The following is a 26,869-nucleotide window of genomic DNA, read 5'->3' as shown; positions in this document are numbered from 1 at the left end:
TATATATATAATATTAAAGAAATGTAAGCAACGGTAGTATACGTATAATATAGTCAATAGAATTGACAGACAGATATATATGAATTTTAAACTTAAGTCACAATTATTCTATTGCTTTTCAATTCACTCTGATCTTAATTATTCAGTTTTATACATTAAATGAAAAAATAAAAAATAAATTCAAATATCATAAGGAACTTATAATTCAACAAAAGATGTTTTCAACGTTAGTATGCTAAAAGGCTTTCGATAGAACAATATAATACATAATACACGTGATTAATGTAATTTTTATTAGCATAAATAATGTTATTACAGAATGTAATTAAAACAATCATAGAGCGACAGGACGTGAAGCTGAGGTCCTCCTAATGGTTCGATTAGGCTGAGGAAGCCCATTAACTAACGCCCCCACAACTAATCTATCAATTAATTAGTGGCTAATAGTCTATCCACTCTAGTATATCCACTATATCTCCCTCTCTTCTATTATATTATCATTATATTTAGATTTTTAATTTCCAATATTGTAAACCTGCGCATTGTGGTGACATCAGAAGGCGTTCACCTTTATTTAATTTAAAGATTTGAAAGATATCGTAAAAGAAAAAAAAAAATGTTTATAGTTATAGTTTTGTTTATAGCTTGTTTATAGTTTAGTTATAGTTTATAGTTAGTTACAAAGACATTTGTTTCAATTTGGTCAATTCAGTAACAGTTTCAATAGTTATCTTGAAATCCTTATTATAGCAGTCAATTATTTTTCCAAATCACAAATGATTTTCCCCTCGTCAGAGAAACAAGATTTTATCTTTAAAAAAATCAATTTAAAATTGAAAATTTTATATCAAGAAAGGTAAGAAAAAATAAATTCACGTACTAGACAAAATTTCAATTTTTTCACTACCAAGATCAAACATGATTTAATATAAGTTTCTTACCTTACGTTCTTATTATCCTAAAACTAAACTGCCAACTACTATAATTTAACTAGTTATTTATTTGGTTACATTTTAGAATATAAACTGTTTATAAGCGTAATTGTTTTTCAATGGAATTAATTAATTAAAGTTACCGATCTTATCTTCTTTTAATCTTATAGTAATAAGTGAAAAAACATATATGTATTTAAGAAAATAAAATAAGGCAATTTTAATTAATCAATGATACTGAAAAATAAAACATGAATAACAGTCATAAAAGGGTTCATATAAATATTATTAGAGTATTCTAGAACAAAATATTAAGCCTCTCAGATACAAGTAAATATCTATTTATTCAGAGAATTTTGTTTTCCATCAAAAAGATCTAGTACATAAAAATTACTAAGTAGAATTATTTTTAGTTATTCTTTTAAAAAACCACCAGTCAGATAGAACTCAATATTATTTCAAATTAATCAATTAAAAAGATTACGTCATGTAATGAATTGAACATCAGTAGATAATAAAGAGATGAATACATTTAACAAAACGAACACTTAAAGTAACAAAAATGTAAGGCAATGCAAAGACAAATAAAAAAAATGTATATACACCTAACCGACACGTTATACTGTAAATAAACAGTACTTAAAAATATTTTTATTAGGGTTTTAAATTGTGTAATTTGCAATTTTATAATTCGTGAAATATATTGTTCTTTTGGTTTTTCAAAATTATAAGTATCATAGTTATATATTTTTTGAAAATATAATAGTTTTTTTTCCGCTTTTTTCTTGTCATATCACTTTTTTATCTAAGGTTATATTACTTAAAAGTAAAATAATTTATATTATGTTTTTTAAAAACGTGCTCCTATCATCGAAGAATAGTTAATTTGTTCTTTTTCTTCTATAAGTAGACCAAAAATAACAAAGTTTAATTTTAGTCACTGAGTTTCTAAGTATAATTATTTATTCTCATAAAAACTCTTGTTATATTATATCAAGTTTTTATGTGCTATATTGAGGAAATGGGATTTTTATGTTTTTAAAGTTTTTCCTACACCTTCTATATATATAGAATCCTAGAAACATTTAGTGAAAATTAAAATAATTTTAAACTGATTGTATTATCTTAAAATATTTTACCGTTAGAACATTTTTATTACATATTGTTGCTTATATGTCGATATTTTAGTGTATATTTCTCATTTTATGAGATAGCTAGTTAGGAAAAAGCGGATGAAACAAAAATTTTAAGAAAATTATACATAATTGTTGTAGAACTTTATTAGTTATTACAATCATGATTTATTTATTATCTTTTTCCTTTCTTGAAACAACATTTCGGCCATCCTCAAGGACAATCTTAAATACAAAGTTTATAGCCACGTATTTTGTCAATTCTTCACATTAAAAGTTTTATTAAAAGTTCTAACATTAAAAATTTTATTCATAATCAGTATACACTATTATACTTTTTTCCGGGTAATTTTGATTGAAATAACTGACCTGTGCAGAATAGCCGGCAAAACGGTTTTAAAATTGATGTGCTTTTAATATTTGTATTTAAGATTGTCCTTGAGGATGGTCGAATTGGACGTTGGACTTATAAGAAAATAAAGATTTTTATTAACTTAAATTGGATCAAATTTTTTTAATTTAAACATTAGTATTTACTTTTAAAAAAAATATTTTTTTATTAAATTATTATTTTTTTAACTCCTAGGGAGAAGGGGCTGCCTTTCGCAGGGTACAGCCAAGTACAGCCAAGAACCATATGCACTTATTATGTCTGTGGAGATGAAACAATCTTTTGGATGATAGCTTTCGATTTTAAGATTCAATTGCCAACGATTTATTATGGAAAACTCTATTTTTTTTTTTTTTTAAATGGTAAATGGTACCTATCTTGCTTATTTTCAGATCTTTTAGAGTTGAAGTTCATTATGTGAATTTTATATTAAATATTTCTATGTTTTATTACATTAGTATTTTATTATTATTGGCACGACAGACCGTGGAGGTCCAGTCCAAGGCCTCGCGCGATGTACTTAGGAAATACATCGCACGTTTCCTGACGTTGTTTTCCTTGGGTGGGTGCGTCATTTCCACGCCTATTTTTGTGAGTGTCATCCATTGGCTAACGGATCTCACAAATACCCGTGATGAGGCTGTGACTGAGTATTGTATAATTATATGTTTGAAAAAATCCCGGATAGGGCCGGGGACTCGAACTCCTAACCTTTGGGTTGGCAGTCAGGCGCGTTACCACGCTGCTACCGTCACCCCCTTTATTACATATTTATATAAAAATAATAAAAACACATATTTTCACTTTTATATTACATACAAATCCCATCCCTAGTTATATCATTGTAACTAACATTATTACTTTGATTTATATTTAACAAGTAGTAACTTATACAAATCGCACCTAACACCTATAAGAGAAACCGAACAGGCAAAAATTGTGAATAGATATATAACAAAAATCAGTTAAAAAAAAGTTAATATTCCAAACTAAAGACCTTAAGGTTTTAAGGCTTGTTCAGCCCCAACTGAGCCATGATTTATCTCGATAAGGCGGTAAAATCTTACATTGATTAGCCTACTTAGATTCTGTTCTTCAGAAAATACCTGAAAAAAATGGTTATCCCAATTACTCAGCCTTTAATATTCCAAACCATTTTATTCAATTTTAGTTGTGGTTGATCGTGTAAAATTGATGAGCTATATATTTAAAGCTATATACCTGTATTATATGAAATAATATGTTTATTATAGCCTCTCAAAATAATGAATGGATATGAAGTTCAATAGAATAAAATTTGTATAATAAAACCTGTCAGCTAGCTCTGTCAATAATGTACTGCAGGTACTATATAGTCTCTAGCCCGTGTCCATTTCTAAGTTATATCAAAAGAAAAATTAATTATTAAAGCTTTCAGAATTTTATCAATGGCATAAATAAATAATAAATTACCGATTAAATCCTCTGTTGATAGAGAGTGAGAAGAAGGGAAAGGGAGGGAGACGGAGAGTGTGATGAAGCCGTTCTTAGGACTTAATTTTAATTACAATTAGACTAGAATTGTAAAGATAAAATTATAAACGTTACATATGTACTTTGTCTCGAATGACGTCATATTTGAAAGTCTCGATTTTTATACATTAATATACCATGTAATATGCAACAAAAATAAATCAATAATTAGACAGCTAAATTATACAAATATGTTACTAATATGCCTACAAAAGATTTCGAACTAAGAATAAGAAAAAAAAATTGGAAGAAGAATTAATAATTAAACAATTTTTTTTTCCTACAAATTAAATTATATAAAGGTTTTAGTGATCAATATGTACTATTTTATTTTACATATGATCACCGTGCAATATTCTATTTTATATATAAGGTGGAATTAAAAAGTAATAGTCGCAAAGCTACAGAATACATGTAAATTGCATTATACAATTCGAGCAACGAGTATTACAATTAAATGAATAGGTTTATGATTTGTAAAATAAGGGTTGGTCTGCAACAAGGCGGACAGGTGGTATACCCCTAATAACAATTAATTAAATAATAATAAATATTGCCACCAGCAAATAAAGTAATGATTATGCAAGTTAAACCCTAGGAATCCACCTACGGTCGTTGGTTAGAGTATCATTATCTATAGTTTTCATGGTTGTAGAAATTGCTAAGGATAATAATATTGTATAATATAATAAGGTACCTTGTAATACAATCCTGCTTCTGCTCTATGAGTGCCTGTGTCTTCACCTTCTCCTGCTGTGCATGGTCCTGACCGATGAGCACTTCCCTTCTTCCGAACGGAGAACTGACTCTTCTCTCCCCTTCTTGAGGCTGAGCCGCAGCCTGCGGTGGTTCTTGCTCCGGCTGCTGCTCTGGTTGTGCTGCTTGGTGCTGGGGTGTTTTTTCCTTCGGATGTTCTGCAGGAAGTACTGGTGTTGGCTTTGAAACTTCCTGATAAAAGAAAATAAATATTATATTTTAATATAAAATTAAAAAAAAAAAAATTGTACCGCTACAACCCATGAAGGGTCAGCGGTACACTACTTTCTAATGAAGTACTGTTACTAGACCAACGGTTGTGCAAGGAGGTGATTTGGTCAGAATGTTCTTATTTGCATTAAAAGACATACGACATTAACACTCTAAAATGGGGCGGAAGTTGGTCCTTACTTGCCCGATTGTTCACATCCACTCTTCCACAGATCATGAACCGATAAAGGGGAAGGTGCAGACGTTACCTTAATCCTTACTGATTCCAAAATATAGCGCATATTATTACTCAATCCATAGGTTAATTTAATATTTAATAAATTTATCATTTAAAAAATGGATAACAGTTCCAACTTAAGCTAACACAAATAGGTGGGAAAATAACATACAACAAGTGTCCTTCTTGCCTTATTACGGGGCATTGAAAGGGAACGCTCTGGTCCAGTTTTCCTCTACAGTAAGATGACAAAAAATACTTTTATAAAATCAATTATGTAAACGCACTTGTCCCCACTTGGTTTAGTTTTTTTTAAACTTAACTATGCATGTTATTTCACAAACTAAATACCTCATTGAAAAGAGTTGGTTTGTTATTAGAGTAATTCATAATCATACTCAAGATTTACAATAAGCTGCGAACCCTTGTTACTGGGAACCCGATTTTGTTTTCTCCCTTGTTGATGGATCATTTGTACTAATGACCCTTACACATTCCTTCAAATTAACAACAATAGGACAATATCGATAGGTAAGTAAATAAAACGCTAACCTCCTGCTGTATCTGCTGCTTGAGCTCCAATTCCTTTGTCTCCGGCTCTTCCTGAACTGCGTGGCCGTTGGAGAGACCTCGAGGAGACTTACCCTTCTGAGCAGCGGCTGCTCCGGTCGGAGGGTAAGAGGTAACGTAAATAGGGCTGTTCTCGATAAACCCGTTGAGGTCGCTCTCCGTTCGCGGATTTTCCTGGTTCAGCTGCAACAGAACGTAAATAGATAAGTAGAACAAAGTACGGTAAATAAATGTAGAATACACATTACAGCTTATATCAATAGTAAAGTGGAAATAAATTTTTTATTTGTAAAGAAATTATATGAAGATGATTTTGTCTGTTGTAACAGCAACCCTTTGTAGATTTCCCGCAGCTACTGCCAATATTATCCACTTTAGTTTGCTTCACCTGTCGTCAATAGTAAAGTCTGAGTCCCTGACTAGGTGAGCTTCACCATTTTTGTTATCTATAGTCGTAAAAATGTTTTTTTACGTTAAATATATTAACCATTTATTCGTAGTCTTGAGACAAAATGTTATGAAGAAGATGGTCAGAAATGCAGTAAAAATAGAACAAAAATGGTTAACAACTATTTATTTACTGACGTTTCGCCTTACTTTGTAGAGTTTCATCAGGGCTAAAAATATACAAAAACAACTAAAAATATTTTGACATAGTGAGATAATAAGATACAAAAATGTAGAGATAAAATTATGTAAAATAGGAGACAAAAAAATTATATACGAAAGAAAACAAGAAATAAAATAATATTAATATAAAATAAACAATGATAAGAATATAAAAAATTCCGCAGACTATAAGGTTATTTTTTTATATTCAGATCATTGTTTATTTTATATTAATACTATTTCATTTCATTTATAAATAATTTTTTTTTCACTAATTTTTAATCCAACCTTAATTTACCTCTTTATATATTATTAACTTACTATGTCAAAATATTTTTTAGTTTTTTTTTTTATCTTTTCAGCCCTGATGAAGCTCGCCAAAGTGGGACAAAATGTCGGCAAATAAATAGTTGCTAATTATTTTTATTCTCTTTTAACCGTACCCCCGACCACCTTCTTTTTAATATAAATTTATACGTTCAATTATTTATATATATAATTTGAGACAAAATGGCTTACGTTTTAATATTAGATTAGAGTTGTCAAAGATCAGATCAATAGGCCCAATATTATTCAAGTGTCTGCAGTTTATTTGTAATTATCCTCTTGTAGGCCAATAAAATTGAATCAAAGAAGGGCCATGCTTTGAAGGAATCCACCACCGAGATCTAATAATTAGTTTTTTTACAATCGAATGATTTGATCGACATTTCACGCAGAATTTAATGTCCTAAATTTAATTAAATTAAAAAAAAATCACTAACATTGTATGTTTTTTTTCCCCGCATAATGCACTGACACAGAAATCAGTGTCAACATAGTTTTTTTCAATTTGTGCCAGAAAACATAATTTTATAGCTTTGCATGAATTTAGTTTCTAACCAAATTTAGTGAACTATTAGGCTTGCCGCAACAATTCGTTAGATTCGTACCTATAGACATATGATTTTTTCTTCTTTACAGACTAAGAATCGAGTACAAATTTTACTTTATTCCTCTGTATTGTGCAGAATTCAGAGGGTCAGGGGGATGAAACAGTTTGTTTTCGAATGCATCATGTTAACGGACAATGAACCAAGCTTATCGGAAAGCAGTTAATACATTTTTCTTGCGGCTTTTTATAGCAAATTATAACTAGTTATTTTATAATAAATTTATAAAAATAGTACAATAAAATACTAAAATTGAATATAACGTGTATATAAGAATATATTTCAAAAAATAATTCAATTGGCCTTCATTATTTATTCTTGTAGCGTTGAGGAGACATATGTCTATTTTTTTCTCATACTGGAATACATACTTTTTTAAAAATAAATTAAACATTCCGTATTTTATGTCAAGCTTTTCAAGTCCAAAAAGCTATTTTTCCAGCGGAACGGTCCCTTCACGTTCCTTTAATTCCGTACCCTTAGGCTATAGCTAGACTAAAACACCTTAGCTGGACTCATATCAACACCTTATAATGCCATAAGGCAATCAAAGGAAGAAGAATGAGTAAAGTATATATAATTTCATCTATTATATATGTATGAAGTACTAATTTTATTTTAATGAAGGGTACAAAAAAAAAGTCAAGTTTTTCTGCAAGAGCTCTTAGACTACAAAACGAAGTTACTACAATAAAGGCACAAGAAATTCACTCTTCTCCAAGACGAGATAATGCAGCTCCAAACGGGCAGCGATCCAACTTGTCTTTGGTCCAACAGACTTCACTGACAACTCTCCCTGCATTCCAACCCTTAGTCTCTTTAAGTTCACTCTTATAATCGTTAAGCTCACGAGTAAAGTATTTTTTCCTAGTTTGATTAATTATAAACACAGATAGATTCAATATAAAACAAGAACAATAATAATAAAAAGCTGTGGTTATTTCTCAAGTCCATTTTTTTTGTTCTGAAACCGATGAACGGTTGATAGTAATTGAGTCGACTGCGCCATGAATAATTTACTAAATCTCGATCTCATCAACAATATCAATTACAAGAGGTTTATTGTAAACAATAATTAATCTTCATAATTTTCAGCATAATAGCACATATCTTGACTGCTTACATTTCGACAAAACAAATCGACATCAAAAGAATATTTTTCAACCACTTTTTTTAAATAGAGGGATAAGGGCACTAGAATTGACCTGCTGTAAAAGGAATTGTCAACAAAAAATACGGTAACATCGATCAACCAGAAGAACGTGAAAGGATTTTAACGAGCTAGGACATGTAGCACATGTGAGGAACTGGACAAGACAAAGCGATGCCAGATGTGGAGGACCTCTGACCAAAAGAGGGACAGAATTGGTCCTGTAAGAGTTTTTTTATTATATTAATTAAATGCATCTTATAATATATAAATATCTAAGAGTTTAAACAAATCATGAATAAACAAAATCAAGATAATGGACTGGAATCAGCAAATTGAAAGCACGGAAATTGTTATATATCATGAAGCTTAGTATACCGAACAGTATAGAGTTACTCTTCAAGATATAATAAGAGTATACCGATGTGTTCTCCTTCGTTAAGGTTTTGTTAACAGAGTCTGTAAGGCGTGACTATTGGTCATTAGTGGTGTTTTCTGAACCAAACGGTCCATCTAAGAAATATCTAATACGCCAGTGGATTCGTTATATTAGTGAATCTTCTAATTTTCCTGAAAAAAAGTTTTCTTTTAATTTTTCACTAGTTAACGATAATAGCTAAAGAAGGACGATTCGACCGGACAATTCGGACGGCTGCACAAAACCACTTTGCAGGACCTACACCAAGTATGGTAATTGTGATTAAAGAGTCAAAGAGAGGCGAGACATTTTTCACTTAAGTCCAGGAGTACAATCTATAAGAAATAAAAGATTGGCTTAGCTATATTACTTAATCCGTGCTTATTTATTACGTCCACGAATAAAAGATGAATAAACGACAATTATCCGAAAACTTCAAGACATTGCACATTTATAATTTGAAAAAGTCCCATTTTATAAATATGTGGATATTTTTCTAGGCAATCTTAAACAATTTTCGTGAATTAAAAAAAATATACAATATGTTAGAACACACAAAAAAATCAATTTCAATTTATACCTGATTTTGTTTTTTTAATAATTAAAATATAAGTTATGAAGTTACAAAAACTGTAACAAAAAATTTCTCCAACACTGAATTACCTATTTTAATAATTTATAAGGCATATTGAAGCATTATTTTATACAAAAAAGATATTCAACATTATTTACAAAAGTCTAAAATTTGTATTTTATAACAATAATTGCAACAAATATACGTAAATATCTAAAAATTATTTGGCCAAATGTCCAAATTAATTGTAAGGTGTAGATAGTTGACCGTAGATTAATGATTGGAGAAGTTTGTCGGGGGGTGCGGTCAGCAAAGAACAACATAAATAAACAAAACCATATTTATTTATTTTATGCCGACGTTTCGACCTGAGTTTTAATAAATAGTCCAAATTAATTGTCCTCTGGCTCCACCTTGCAGTGAGGCTTCTTACTCAATGCTGCTAAGGTGACTGCTTAATACTACCCTACCTCAACTTTATAGTTTCACTATCAGTCATGAATTATTTGCCACTCTTGCAGACAGAACCAAACAACTAGATGTTTAAAATAGCTCACGTTTCCTACCATCACTTGACCGTAAGCCTTGCAAGCATTCTCGCTAATAATTAAGGAGGTTAATCATTAATTATATTCCATGCGAAAGATATATAGGGCAAAGGAGGCAGGAGATGGAGTAGAGACAGGACATAGAGAGGACATGGACAAAGGGCGCCGGTGACAGGACCGGGTGACGGCACTCGAGCGAGGTGCAGTATACAATAGCACTCGAGTGCAGGCGGCCACTCACATCATAGTGTTCTGCTCGGCCAATTAGCCATTCACATCAGGCCATCATTTACTGTCTGCATCTGCCTCCGGACATCCCGGCTCTAACTGATGGCAAAAATATGCAGGTTCAACATGTTCGAGGTTAGACACAACATAGGACGTTACGTAGACCGAAGTCAAAACATTATGTCTTTATATCATAAAAATTATTATATAACTTTACATGATAGATCACTTTGATAAATAGACAGTAGTTGAATAGGTTTAACTTATTTAATAAATATTATTAATAATAATTTAAAGATATTCAGCATTGACCAATTTCCAGCTATACTATAGCTATGAAAGCTAATAAAATATCTAAGTATCATAAAAGGTAAGGAAGAAAAAATAAACCTATGGCTTAACACAATAATCTCATACTGACAAGTTTACCGTGATTTTCATGTTCTTTATTTGAATGAAAACAAATTACCCCGCAGCTCTGCGACTTATAAATTGGAATTTACAATCGAATTATATCAATTTTAAATTTTAGATTTTATTCAGATTATTAAGAAAAAAAAAATGAATGTCTAAAAAGTCTGTTATGAGTTTTTGTGTGAGTAAATCATAAATAATAAAACGGCCAGTCCGATTGGAACCAAAATGGAGGAAAGTTGTGTAGTCACAAGTGTGCAATTTTAATCTAAACTGTAAATGTTGTACACATTTAAATTACATTAATTTTAAACCTATTTCATCTCAGTTAAACAGATACTACAAGAAATGTGAAGCTGAGAAAGTAGTGTATTTATGTAGATGTAGTTATAATGTAAGTGTATCTATCTACCTATGAGGATGCGATCTATGGTATAACTTACTTCTACATTTATTGAGGATTTTCTGGAAAAATCGATGGTTTAGTGGAGCTCTACAGGTCAATTCCGTATGACTTAATTAACCTCATTATAGTCAAGTTATTGGGGCATTGGCAATATTCTTAAGCAAATTTCTAATGGTTTCGATTAGGGTCCATCAGATAATAGATAGGTTCCTTCAAATTATTATCAGAACAAATTTGGTTTATTAAAAGGATTACACAAATTAAAATAATTAATTATGTAATATTTGAAAAGTTATAAACTTTAAAAATATATAGGACGAAAAGTCAATGACAAGAATACCTCCTGATTAGATGTATCTTTACTTTGTTTAATATATTTGTAATTTCATTTGACGTTTCGGAGATTGATTCACCAATTATGCATATAATCACATGTTAATAATAATTTCGAGATTTTGGTTTTAACCCTCAATGGTAGCCATACTTATCTGACTTCTCAAACAGAAAATTAAAGCGAGTAGGTTGGTCGATTACGAAATGTCACAATCTCACAAGAGGAGATCATAAAACTAAAAAAGGGGCAATCCTTCCCCACCAGACCCGCCCCACTAAGCCCCCCGGGGAGCTACGGTCCTATATCACTTTTAAAGTATTAGCTTAAAACTAATTATTTTATATAACTAAATATATTTACAAGATACTTTTCTTGATGATTGATTACTTAACCAATCTTGTTTTTTTTAGTAAATCAGTATCTGTGATAAGATACCCAATATTTGATGACGCTTATTTGATCTTATTTCTCTGTTCATTTGTTATTTTATTTTTAATTTATCGATCACAGGAGTTAGGGAACCCTATGGATCTCAGGACTGTGGACCTGGGTGGCTTCGGAAGTAAGAGGAAGTAAGTGCTTGTCAGGATAGCGTACATATTGATTGTACGAAATACATCTTAATACGCGGACGATTCTTAAAGAGTTAAGAGTGGGCTAGTAAATTATGTCACAATTAAAAATTATTGTCATATCTTTGAAATTGAGCTCAAAAGCTGAGAAGTCTCCACTATCAACCTTCAAAATTTAATCATTGAGAGAGTAAAGATTAGGAATGCTACAATAGAGCACTCTGCCACGGCTGCAGAACAATAAACTAGCGAGAAGCTGCTAAACAATGGCAAGGAAGAAGTAATGTCTCGCAGCTTCAGGCCTTCTTTTTTGTCCAGCCAAGGCTGGAGCATCTTACATGGGACAGTTGACATTTCTCACACCCTCGTCAGGAACAGCTGTGGAGGTGGGCTGTTATTGGATCCCCCCCCCCCCGTAGCTTTTTATTTATTCCAAAGTGTTCATAAATAAACATTAGGTAACATACTGCAATGCATAGAATCCTCAAATATCCAATATTGATTAAGTTAGAAAAACGTGTGAAATTTCGTTGATTAATTCATTAAGGATTATTTGTTAAATAGATTTGACTTGAAAACACATTAATGAAGCATTAGTCAGTAGTGAAATATCTGAAAAAAAAAGTATCAAATTTATTTAGAATTGGACGCATTCCAAAGTTAGTAATGTAGAATACCGTTACTTTCTTTACTAGGGGTATTCAAGATGTTGTGTTAAATGTAAAATGTTTTAACATGTAAAATGTTATAAATATAGGATTGTGAGCAGCCCAATTTCAAGTCATGTTAAAAGTTAACTGCATAAGGGCTCCTAGAGGATTTTCTGAGCAACTTGCTTTATAACCTTTCCTTCCAAAACTTCATGTTACTGTTTACTTTTAAGTTTTGATTAAAGTAATTTATTACAACACGCCTAAAGTGAGTGAAAAGTGGAACTTGTGTAAAAGTTTGGCTACTGAGTGTCTTGTTGATCTTCTGACTTGTGGGGAAGAGAATCAAAATTAGCTAATTGACAACTGTCATTACACTATTATTATTGTTATTCATTGCTTTATTAGTTCTAAAAAAATCCAAAACAATATTAACACAATCAAAGCACAAAATACGAGCAAGTAACCTAACACAACAAACAAAACGGTGACGAGCTTTGTCGCTTAGTTTGTTGCGTGACGTCATTCTCCATTTAACAGACCTAGTAACAAACTCTCAACTATCTTATATCGTTTTAACATGGTGAAAGAAGGAAATATTTCTCCATTTAACATAAGTTTTTCCGTTTAACATGTTAAACTAAAGATCATGAATACCCCTACTGAAGTGATCATACAGAATGTTCCTTGTTATTGATCATACTTGTTAAAAATGAATCCTTTTTACGGCCTAATCTAAATAGATTTTCTTGTGTCCTAGGCCATTATTCATGCAAAGCAGCATATGTCAAATTGATCAAAGTTCCAAGTCACTATTCTTTACCAGTGAAGAAGAGTTTATGAAGCATAGCAAGGCGATAAGCCTTGGTATTCAGGCATTGAGCCAAGGGTAGGTAGCGATTCTGAGTCTCCTTTCTTTTTTTCAATATTTATTTTATTACTTCAGAGTACTTACCTAGTTGTGGGTAGAGGTAGAAAAAAAAAATTGTTATTACATTTTTTTAAATAACAAATTTCTCCAAACCTTACGGTTTTCCAGGTAATAAATTTTATTTTTAACCAAAATAAAAAATAATATTTTACATAAATTACTGTTTAAAATGTTTGGTACCATGTGCGCATGGCCTTTTTCACCAACCACTTTTAGATTATCGATCGTTTCAAATTCAACAACTTCTTTACTATTAACGGTGGTGAAAAATTTTATCAAATATTTATTTATTGGTAAGGTAAAAAAAAACTATTATTACCTTCATTCAATCAAAAAGTTATATCTATCATCAAAACAACTATAAAAACACGAAAACGTTTATTTTTTTCTTTTAGTTGATTATAAACTTCTTTCATATTTTATACTTATCCATTGTCCATTACTACGAACAACAAGGTGAGGTTAATTATTTCAAATAAAAATAAAATTCGGCATTTTGACCCGGCCTAAATATTTCAGTGAGGTAAGACCAAGATGATATTAAAACATCACTTGAGTGTACATTGATATGACAAGTTTAATCAAAATCAACATATCCGTTTCGGAGCAAAAGTTTAGGGAAAATAGGTTTTCCGCATATTAAACAGTGAACGGGGGACACAATTCTAAATGAAAAAAAGCATCAAAAGCGATCCATTAGTTCAAGAAATAATCTCGGCAGACAGAACAACGGCAATTTTTTTTTGTTAGCATGTAGTCTATAAAACGGATATAGTCGTTGAAAATGACATATCGAAAATTTGAACAGATTACAATACTCTCCTGACCAAGGTGGTAATTAAAACAACAAAACTATCGCATAATATTGTTAAAAGAAAAAAAAATAGAAAAACATCTTACTAAATCGAAATACAAACACCTTCCAACGCTTGATAATTAAACACATGTCCAACTACGAGCAACCCATGCCTCACTCTTAACATTCGTCTTTCGACATATTTGACTCAACTTTCGGACAACAACCCAACCAAACCTTCATAGCATCGTTTTGAAGCGGGTTAGCTACGTTAAAAATATGCCCCTTCAACACATGTTATGGATAAGGTATAAGTTGTAGACTATATAGAAAGGGAAATCATTTTTACCCTTAAACTTCATCCTGTTCAGCTTTTCTTAGGACGCTCACTGATTATGTTTATAATCTTTAATGTCTATAATTAATATAACTTCATGAATGACAGTTCTCCATCTAGTCCTGGTGATCTTAATAGGCAAAATGTCGACAGGTTAAGTTTTCGAATGCAAATAGAGATATTTGTTGCTTTCTTTGAAATCATCTAATAGTTCAGGCAATAAGATAATAACTTCAGAATATATAAATTTGAATTGAAAATGTTATTTAAATGCGCTTTACAAAAACCCCTTTCGTATAAAAACAAAAAATAAATCAAATGAAGAAGCCCTGACTTCCTATGAATTAATAAAGTAAAACAAAAAAGTAGAAGGTTAGAGAATTAGCATAAGGCATTCCACTTATGAAGCAATAAATAAGGAAATAAATCCAATACGGAAGGCAATGACTGCTATGGCGACTAGTGCTGTTCCTTTTTATCGCTCAACTGTAACCGCAATAGATCGGGGTCATTACAGAAACGCCAAATGAAAATTACCTAACGATCATTAACTGCCTCTTGGAAGGATTAAGCTCCCTTAACCAATCTACCATTAATCTAATTATACAACGATAGTCACTACACTTATCGACACATATTGATAGTGGTTCGCAGTACTTCTTTGGTGGTAATAGTCCAAGAGCTCTAAAGTAGGAAAAAAAAAGTTATATCACTACAATTCTTTATTACTTTAATCGCAACTATATACAGTTAACAGAAATTGATGAATTTTCCAACCATAGTTAGGGTGAATAAAAATTGTACGACTGTTTCAGAAGTTACAAAAAAAAAATCATTTTTTAAAACTTTTAAATAAAGAAAAATTTTATATCATCTGAGAAAAAAAAAAAGATCCAATTTTCACATATACTGTACAAGGGACAAATAAAATGTCATTTAGAGGCAAATTTTGAAGAATTTATTTTGAGAATTAATTTTGGACATCGTGGAAATTGCTACTCTTGCTACTACTCCATTGAGATGTAATAGACATCTGCGTGGTAGTTTATAAGTTATGCTTAGTCTCTTCATAGGAGTAGTAGCTTCTAAGTTCTGCGTAGTCTCTTCATAGGAGTAGTAGCTTCTAAGTTCTGCGAAGGGCTCTTCATATGTGTGGTAGCTTCTATGTTCTGCGTAGCCTCTTCATAAGAGTAGTAGTTTCCAAGTTTAGCGTAGTCTCTTCATAGGATTAGTAGCTTCTATGTTCTGTGTAATCTCGTCATATGAGTAGTAGTTTCTAAGTTCTGCGTAGTCTCTTCATATGTATGGTAGCTTCTATGTTCTGCGAAGTCTCTTCATAAGAGTAGTAGTTTCTAAGTTCTGCGTAGTCTCTTCATAGGAGTAATAGCCTCTATGTTCTGTGTAATCTCGTCATAAGAGTAGTAGTTTCTAAGTTCTGCGTAGTCTCTTCATAAGAGTATTAGTTTCTAAGTTCTGCGTAGTCTCTTCATAGGAGTAGATGTTTTTAAGATTTTTGTCAATATAAATTCACAAATTTTTTTTTTTTTTTTTTTGTAGAAAAAATGTCACTTTTTGAAGAATTGTACATCAGGTACTATTTAATGTAAACAGCTCTACTGGGACAACTCTTACTATTACATTCAAATAGCTTTAATTTGAGTGGAGGCTGACATCTATCCGTACGTCTAACTTTTCCCAATATAAATTCACTAACCGCTGATTCTTCATTATTTCGTTAAAACCAATGTTTTTTAAAAACTGTATCTAGGAATCTACTAAACGTAATCAGCTATATTAGGACTTATATTTTAGCGAATTTACTCCACTTCAAATAATGTTATATGAGGTTTTTTAGTATTGTATGTAGTTTTGAAGATATAAAGCGTAGTATAATATAATATAAAGCGTAAAATATATAATATTTTATATAAAGATATAAAATTTATATAAAAATAATAAATTAATTTTTCTTTTTTCGAAACAACCGCTATTTTGTATAACTATGGTTGGCAGAGCCATCAATCTTGGCTAATAAATACAAGTAATCTTCATAAAGTAATCAAAGTGGGGGTAAAATAATTTGCCGAGAAAATAACATTTTTTTCTTAGTGCTCTTGGACTATAATTTACATTAGTTTATATTTTTAGATTAGTTATATTTTTATGTACGCTTTATAAATTAAACAAAGATAGCGAAATTGAATCACTTGAATTACTTTAGAAAGGTATTAAGTCCAAAATTATCGATTTTAACTTTTTCGGGAAAATTGATTCTTTGAATATAGATTTACTAAGTATTGGTAGAAAGAGAACATCTGTATTGTAAGCAGGTGAAAAGCTATGTGAAATGTATCGGGTGAAAAGTAACAATTGCCGGCTAAATGATTTTCTAAACTAGACTAAACAGATTACAGAACTAAACTGAACTTTTTAATACTACAGAAGTCTTCTGGTAGATGCCAAAGGAGCAATTATAAGTGGGGCTAGTTTATGTTTACACTCTTCATTGCTACTATCCTCATGGACTAATGACAGCCATCAATAGTTTTCTTTCTGTCAAGAAGAATTTAATAAAAATCCAAATCCCCTCCATCCAAATTCCAGGCGACTACTTTTTTAAGTGTCTATTTAATATATTTTTTTTAATACTAAATAATCAATACATAAATAATATTTGAACAGAATGGGAACGATGAACCAAATTGATTTGATAGGTTTCGGGTTCCTTTCAGCTTTAAAAAAAAATGGAATGTTCTCCAGAATAACATTAAAAAAGTGATAAAAACTCAAAACATAAAGAAATTTTATCAAGTTGACATGTAACAACAGAAAAGAAGAAACGAAAAAATACTTTTCAAATTTATTAAGTTTTTTAATACATTGTCCTGTATTATTTTGACATTTAACCATCTATTTCATTCTTCAAGTTTTCAATAAAACGTTAAAACGGCTCCTATCTTATAACCAACAGAGAAGAAAACATAAGAAGGCTTAAAATTGAACTAAAGGCAATCTTATTTACATTTTGTAAAAAGTGAAACGGCATGATTATTTTCATGGTACAATAGCTGGGTCTGTTATTAGGGAAAACCAAAGTGAGATTTTCCCAGTACAATATTTCTTCACGCCATCAATCAACTTTTTTGAGATCAACTATCAACTAGTTTGAAACAGGTGACTAGTAATGGATTAATTTTTTTTTACTTAATAAAATAAATAACATAACTTGTTAGGATTTAGTGAATTTAGTAGGCAAAATGAATCGATTTGACTGCAGTCAAATATTTTTTCATATATTAGGGAAGTGTGCGAATTATTAAATTGAATAATAAGGAAACAATATTCACCCGACATACTCCTATAATGCTCTATAAATGCTATTTAATAAAAATGAGGATAGAATTTTTTTTAGACATCGATTGTAAATAGATGAAATTAGAATTTTTTTAAAAATAAATAATATTCAGTATGTTAAAAAAAATGGATAAGTGGGATTGAATATTATATTTTATAAACATAGTTTATAAAAGTTAATAAAAAAAAAATGAAAGATTATTAGGGACTATAGAAATAAAACAATAAAGAAATACGTCTCCATCTTGGAATTTATTGTCATCTTGTCCTCTTCCTCGTTCCCTGAATCAATATTTAAAACTGAAATCACCATCTAAATCCTCTCGAATCCAATCCTTACAGTCCAAAATCCTTTGTAAAATCCTTAATGTTCCTTACTTTGTCACAAATCAAATCATCCATCAGGACCTCAATGTCTCCTATGTTGCCGATTTGGCCAGAACCAGATACCAATCCTTCCATAATAAACTTCCCAACCAACCAAACCAACTCGTATCCAACCTGGCTTCTCCTTCACTACCTAATAATCCTCCTAGGCGTCTGAAAAGAAGATGGCCTCGAGATCTTCTCCTTTAGAAATGTTTTTGGAGTTCTATCAATGGGTAGATTCTCCAAGTGTTTTTATCATGTCATAATACCACTTACAGCAAATTTACTTGATGTGTATATATGTATACAGTTATAAATAAATTATTAAAAAAAAATCTGAAATCTCCTAAAAAATAGATATATACAGCGTTTACATCTTAGATCTAGATCAATATCGATCATTTTCTTTGCTCCAATTTCGGGATAGGCGGCTTGATGAATTCAAAGATATCTGGAGTGTAAGTTTTACAGTACAAAAGTCTTCACGTTTATATCTCATCTTTGTATATTATTGAACGATGAATTCATCATTTTTTTCGAAGAGGACTAGTTTATTAAAAAAATAAAGCAAAGAGAACAGAATATCAATAATTTATTTATTATATTTTGATCCAAGAGAACTTAAAATGGCGATGACGATCTCGCTTCAACCATAACCAAAAGATACAGTTTCACGCGGATACACTTCCAAACGAATTCTAAATCTTTACAAACACTGGTCCGATTTCGATTTTTCTTTATTTCATAATGTACAGAATTTCAATAAGCTTTCAAATGAGTAGCTTTAATGTTTCAGGAGATGTATAGTTTTTAATTTATTTGAATTAATTTGTTAAATCCCAAATGTTTATTTTATTTTTTAATTTAATTTTTTTTTACCTTCTAATTGTTTTTTAATTTTTGTTAAATATAAATTTATTTCTATGTTTTTAAAGTTTAAGTTATATTGTATTTTAAAGTTTTTAAATAAAATAAGGGACACAAGGAAGTTTGTTGTGGTACATGTATGTACCGACGGCAGTAGGATTAGGGCCTGGACACAGACTAAGGCAGTCTGCAGTCAATATTAGCAGTCATTGGAGCTGTCTGACGTCTGTCTCGCTCTCATCCACGACACCGTCTCACCAACTGGTTTTTTGGGGCACCGCCTTTCAAGCGACCCTCACCCATTGTCTAATTTCTGCCAGCTCGATATGACAAGAAGTCCATCTCGGATGAGATTAGACTTGACACTTATCGATATGCACATATCGACCCACTCGGCCATCTACTGTTGGTGATTATTATTTTTTTTTTCGTTGTTCAAACCTCAAATTTCCTTTCTGTCTGACTATTAAATAAGTGAAAAATCGAATTATTTTATGTTTTTGTAAAGCAAATTGTTTAATGTTTATAAAAATAATTATATTTCATAAATAATTTTTTTTAAACAACAGGATATCTTTTTTTTTTTATTTGTTTATATTGTAATATTATTAAATTGTATCTATTAATTGGTAGGTTGTTTCTTTATTATTTTAATTTTTTGTGAGATTATATTCAGGTTCTAGGTCTGTTTCTTTTTACTATTAGAAGACAATTATTTGTTTTATTTAAGTGTACCAATATCATTATTTTTTGTTATTAATTTTACTTTCCTCTTTTATTAAGAAGCATTATTCTTATCTATTTATTTTATTATTATTATTTTTTCTTTTAATAAGAACATTGTATATAGTTAGGGGTGTCATTTGTATGACTATACCCCCTCATAATCAACTGTTAAAAAAATATATATAATATAAGTTATATCAACCAGGTAAGGCCCACCAGGCCGATCTGGTATAAAAATAAAATAATAAAAAGGTCCTCGGTTTTTTTTTTTTTTAAATTTTTTTATTACCCTTTATTCTAAGTGTATTGGGGCAAGGGTTTTTTCAATTTCGAAAGACAATCTCCTAAGACACTTAGAATCCATTTTTTTAAAACCCAGATTTATTGCATATCTACCACATAAGGGCAACCACTATCAATACTTTAATAATGATAAGTTGCCCGTGGATTACATATGGTTGAGGGTGCGGGTAGTGCCAAATAACTTAAAATAAATAAATTAATAATTAACTGGTACAAATAAGCAAAAACTTATTTATTAGAGTCAAATAATTTCAATTAAATAAATTACAAAATAACTGACATCATAGCTATCATAGGAATTGTCTTTTTTTTTAAATATCTCGTAAGTGCGTGAGATATTACACTAAAGTATTGTGATAAGTTTGAATCGCCACATCCTAGAAGACTCATATAATAGCGATAAGCGGTGGTACAGACATCCAATATGAAAAGGAACAGTACAATACTGACCGACCAGAGGAGAGTAGCATTATATTAAGTTAATTAGCCTGTTAGAGGCAGTAGTCACCTGTCCGCTCCAGCCATCCATCTCTTTGTGTAGTCGTGTCCTCAACAGTGTCCAATCCGAACATTGTTACTAATTTCACAATAATAACATCATAATTACATGTGTTAATTATTACTTAAATACTTTAATGTACTTTTAGAAACAATAGAAACGTACTAAGAAGGTGTACCAGTATCAGGTTCTTGATATTTAAAATTTAACAAATAGGCCTAAATAATTTTAATTTGTCGTTATTTTAAAGGTTTACTCTTGATGAAGAACTCGGTAATAAACTAGGTTATTTAAATCATTAACAGACAACTCTCCACGCGGACAATGTATTTAGCTTGATGAGGTAATAGAACAAAGAAAAAAGTCGGCTATCTTACCCCAATGTTTGATTAATTTAAAGAAAACTACTATGTATAATTACTACTCAAAATTGACGATTCTGTTAAATATAGTCAGGGGTTATAAACAGAAAATTTATAAAAAAAAAAATAAACAATTTTTCATTCGGAGCCTCACATCGTTAAAACTACCAACAACACCAAAATACCTAATGAGATCATATAAAGTAGAGTAAATTTACAAAAATATAAGCTACAACAGATCTGGTTACATTCAATAATTTCCGAGATACATGAATGCTTTTTTTAAAAGCAACATTTCATAAAAAATCTACCGAAAAATCAGTAGTACCTGAATTTACTGTAGGAAATATATATCTCAAGAACCATGAGACGTACAGATGAATATTAGCACTCAAATTAAAGCTAGTTTAATGTGTTATAAAGTAGTTTATTATGCTTGTCTTCGTGGGAGTAGTAGGTTTCATGATATTCGCTAAAACAAAATGATTTCTAGTTGTTCGGACAAAATTTCATATGCAACATTTATATTTATAGGCAAATATCATAAAAACTACTACCTATACAAAGATAATCTACTTTATTGTACATTAAACCACATTTACTTTTATTACTGGCAGATATCTGTACGTCAAATGGTTCCTGAGCTATTTATTTTATTTTAATTGTTGAGGGTGTTAAAAAAGTGATATCTGGTCTGTAGGCTACTTACTGCAATAAACTTGACATAATGTCACGAGGCTACTTACTGCAATAAACTTGACATAATGTTACGAGGCTACTTACTGCAATAAACTTGACATAATGTCACGCTAAGGCAGTTTTTTTATGGAGAGGCAATGATCATAAGAATGGAGAGAGTGACGACCAATCGAGACGGGATTTCAGCAGCGCTGAGGTATGAGTCTTAAGAGAAACTTAAGCACCACAGGTATGGTTGGACAGCCCCACACGGGAATTTTTAAACTTACAACATAATGAAATATTGAAATTTTACATAACTATTTTTCTTCATCATGAGTACGATGAGGCCTGTTTGCCCGCATCCTAACAGATGTAATACGAACTGGTAAGTTGAGAGTCGATCGCAGTGAAATCATCCTTCGGATACTTTTTACTGGATGTAGCAAACATTTCACTAACTGTGGAAGTGTTAATTTCAACATGAAAAAGAAGCCTACTCTAAGGTTAAGCTAAGTTTTCAAGTTGTAGGCATTTCCAGTTAAGAAAAAAAAATTTTAATTTACAAAATTTTAATAAGTCAAAACTTTTTGAAATCTGACTATTTTTATTGTTTTATTTTGGATTAAGTATATTTATAGAAGGATTGAAATCAAGATGGCAACTTCAGATAATGAAGACTGAAGGGCGCATTTTAAAAATATTCTTATAAAGACGAATAATCATTTATAATATTTATTTCATCATGATTTAGTTTCCTACATTTAGTGTATTTCCCTGCCTGCAGAGAAATATGCAGAAAAATATATCTGGTTAATATGATTGAAAAAGATATAATGGAATAAGTATTTTTTTATAAATCAAAATAAAGTAGCTTTTGAGATTTTACAAAAAAATCCATTTTGCCATCACAATCTGAGGGAAAAAAATACGAAAGCAATTCGTTTGCTATACACACTATTATAGTTACTATTGGTTTTTAGGCGAACTATAAATGGATAAGTGCGTTGTAATAAAAAAAGTGAATAAATTAAAACATGAAGGCTAAAATTTTTCGAAAAGGTTAAGGATTGATTCATTATATATCTTAAATAAGTTAATTTTTTGGTTTTCCAATGAGGAATTACCAAAGGTCAAAGGTCATTGATGAGATTTGGGCCACATTTGCTCCAGGTCAATATAACTGAATTTCCAAATTGACCTCTGATTCTTACACAAGTTAACAAAAACAATTCACATTATTAAAAAATGTCATTATAAAAATATACTCGCGTTAGGTAATCAAGAGCAATAAACCAAAAAAATAAAAATCTACCTGAATTTTGTTTTGTGTTTTATTTATTTTGCTCCCTTAACAAAACGTTTATCATTTTATTCGCTCGCCTCTTCGAGCAATCACCTTTCACATTCGTTTCTTGTGTTCTATAAATAACACTATGCACTCATTGTATATTTTGCCTGTTCATCTGTTTTTGATCTACTGTTTTTTTTTTCCAAGTTCTATGAATTCGTTATTCGTCAGATGATTATTAGTTGACGATCAAAGTTATTGCAACTATTATTCAGATGACAGACCATGTCAAAGAGCGTTTAGCATCAAAGACGTATTATATATAATATATTGGGTTATATAAGGTGTATATTACAAATATACCATGTGGTTTATTGAAATTTTTAGATTCTTTACACTATGGTTCATTTCAGGAATTTAAGGATGAGGTTTCCCACCTCTACAGTTTTTCATATCACGTAAGTTATTTTTTAAGCTTATTGTAATATGTTTTGCACTATTTCTATTTGATTTTAAGAGGATTTTCTCTCTTTCTTCAGTGTCGATTAGAATGTTATGGATTTCTTCTTGATTAATTAAGTTTAAAAAAACAGATGAAAAAAAACAGCAGAACATAGTCAAATGACTAATGCTAATTGAATTAATTATGTTAAGACAAATTGGACGGCGAGCAGGGTAGTTCTGTTATGACAGTGAGGGCACAAGTTCACCACCTGCTTCGTTTCCTGTTCACGGGCCGTTGGGGTTGAAGGGCGTTCCCCAGCAACAGCCCTTTTAGGTCACTCCACTTCAACGATAAACCATGGAGTTGCATTGTACAAGGCATGACTAAGTCTTCAAAGTTTGATTAATCATCTCAATAATGCCTCCAAAATGATTAAATTATCTCTAACAATACTACGAAAGTCAATGAAGTTAATTTAGTAAAAGTGGATATGATATATTTTTAGTTTCTAATTGAGATAAAGATTTGTTTTAACTGTTGTAAAAAATTGTAAGGATAACTTTATTTCAAGAATTGTTAATATAATGATTGTAGATTTTCCTTATTTTTTATATATGTAATTTTATTTATAAATTCATTTAAAAAACCGACAGCAATATGTGGGTATTATACTCATAAATGATAAGCAGAACAGTTTACTTGTAAAATTTGAAGATATATTCATATTAAGGTAATTGTTCGAAGCGAAAAAAAATTGTGGTTAATTAATTGAATTGCTGTATGCATATTATGAATTGTTTTAATTAGTATTTACCTGACATCGGGGTGACGACAATGAAACTTTTTTCGCTACAACTCATGATACTTTATCATTAGAATATTTTAGTACAATGCTTCAATTTATGAATATGTATGAGAAAATTTATATAAAATAAAAGGTGAAAAATATGATTCATGTTAATTTTCAACCGAAGTGAAAGTTCAGTGGAAGTAATGGGATGAATGAATGAAGTAATTCAAATAATAAAACAATTATGACAGCTGCATATTGCATACAGAAAATTAATATTTAAAGAAAAAAATATTTCAGTTACATAAAATGTAACTCTTATTTTTACCAAGTTACGAAAAATACGACAATTTTCAAGAAATATATTTAAAATTATCGTTTTTATTTAATTAAAAAATATGAACAGGATCAACAGAGGCGACTACGAAAACAGCACTCGAGCAAAACATTTGGAAATTTTATTCTATTATGCGAGATCCACACGTTTACATTTTGCAACTAATCCAAAATACTACAACTGCAAATGTTTTGTAAACAAAGAAAGTGAAAAGTTGGTAACCATAAGCTTGTGTGTTGCAGATAGGCGAATAACTGACCTCGGACATGTGTTAAATTTACCTTCGATATCCATTATTTTCATTACAAACAGAATAAAATAAAGATAGAAACCATAAATATCTCCAAAGTAAAGTAAGATAATAAAAATAGAATATTGGTATTAGAAAACCTATAAATTCAACATTCATCATAGAATTTTTATAGGGTACTTGTTAAATCAATTATCCCCATATATAATGCAATTATTATTTCTTCGTTAAATATTGCTGTGTTAAACCGAAGATAATAATTTAAGTATATATATAGGTGGACTAGAAATTAGTTACTAATAAATATACTCAGGTACTAGGCTAATAAATTGTACAAAAATACTGGTTAAAACTAGCTATAATTACGGTAAAGAGGTAGGTGTAATTATTAAATTATTATTCCAAAACAAAGAAGCCCTTATTCACTCAAATAACTAATACAAAAAAATTAATTACTCACCAATATTCCTTTAACTGAGGTATTACAGGACTTAAACTACCAGAACGTTCATCCAGACCGAAGACAGTATATCTCACTTCAACAGTATATGACAGAGCAGCCGAAAAGAGATTATACATCGCTCATGACTAAGGATGTTATTTTTCAATGATAAAAAATCATAACATGTACAAAAATATGCAATGAAAAGATACACATATTTAATATAACAAATTAATAACATAAACTTTATTTGATTTAGCTTCACAATGTTTTGCAACTAAAGACATGAATCCTACTGTTCCACGTGAAGTCTAAACCATTGTTGACAAAGTAGTAAGTGGAATTTGAACCCAAATATTTTACAACAGAGAAAAAAAAAAGTTATTTTTGAAATGCCCCATGCCATCGAAACTACGATATATTCCTGTTGCTTGATCAGGAAAATATAATATAAGACTTTTAAAAAAATTAAATAAACTTTAGAGAAGTGTGCACTCTCTAAATCACTCCTCCTCTGGATTTACCAATGATCCACAGCACCTTCAACAATAATTTCTTCGGGATACGTTTCTATGAATAAAAGTTCACCCAATCTCTCCATGCTGATTCTTATTTTTGGCAATTAACTATAAAATGTATTTCGATATGAGTGAATTGATATTAAGACTGCTCTACTCGCTATTAATAAATACTTTCAAGGCAAGACAAGAAAAAATGTGATGGAACGGGTGAGGAAGGCAAGACTCTCTCTAATTATTTTTTATATAATAATAATACATATTAATAATATTATTTATATAGTTATTTTGAGAACAATCACGTAAGTGAATAAATTTATAAAACCAACAGTGTGAGGAGTAACTCCACGTGGTACACAGGAAGCAACAGCCACACACATCCAGAACGTGGGTCGACTCGATGGGAACGAGCCATTTGAATGCTGGATTACCCAGAGTGGTCCTTAGCTGCAGTCAGATACATGCTTAGGTACCCTCATCTGCATGCAAGCTACATCTCTCCTCAGTTCCAATGTTTTCTTCTCTTTTTTGTTCAACGTACCGCCTAATACACGTAATTGAAGTCTTCCCCTACATCATAAGCTTTTCATAATTGGGATTCCCCGATTCCTAAGAGGTTAACTATCTACTTTTGTACTACAGTAATGGTTACCAAAGTAAATTATGAACATTACCTGGCTGTACCGTTTTGGACATTAACAGAACACTAGTTCAAAATCAAAGTACTTTATTCTTCCATATACAAGGTTTCGCTCTTGTATATGCACCTCTTCGAAAATAACTGAATGCAATGCAGAATAAAGAAATTGCGAACCAACAAATCATGGATTCCGAATCTTAACATATCAAGGAGCTTATATAGTATTGGAGCCAGGATAAAAAAAAAGGGTACGTATTATAAGAGGTTTGAATGTGAATTCTGATAATAAAAAGGGTACGTATTATAAGAGAAGGTTTGAATGTGAATTCTGATAATAAAAAGGGTACGTATTATAAG

At 30.6% G+C, this 26,869-nt stretch overlaps 1 protein-coding gene across 2 annotated transcripts in view; it reads right to left on the bottom strand.

Moving 5' to 3' along the window:
- Positions 1–26,869, bottom strand: part of LOC106692150 (protein PALS1) — a gene marked incomplete at its 3' end in the record, with an annotated part of 447,466 nt that overhangs the window by 276,479 nt on the left and 144,118 nt on the right. For both annotated transcript variants that reach the window (XM_067045121.1, XM_067045122.1), the window contains 2 exon segments: positions 4,666–4,916; positions 5,725–5,925. In XM_067045121.1, the coding sequence (XP_066901222.1) occupies positions 4,666–4,916; positions 5,725–5,925 (452 nt within the window).

The sequence above is a fragment of the Halyomorpha halys genome, unplaced genomic scaffold (assembly GCF_000696795.3).
Source record: "Halyomorpha halys isolate HHAL.00 unplaced genomic scaffold, Hhal_1.1 Scaffold456.1, whole genome shotgun sequence".
Taxonomy (NCBI): Eukaryota; Metazoa; Arthropoda; class Insecta; order Hemiptera; family Pentatomidae; genus Halyomorpha; species Halyomorpha halys.
Note: the sequence above shows the minus strand (reverse complement) of the source record. Positions and strands in the feature narration are given on the sequence as shown.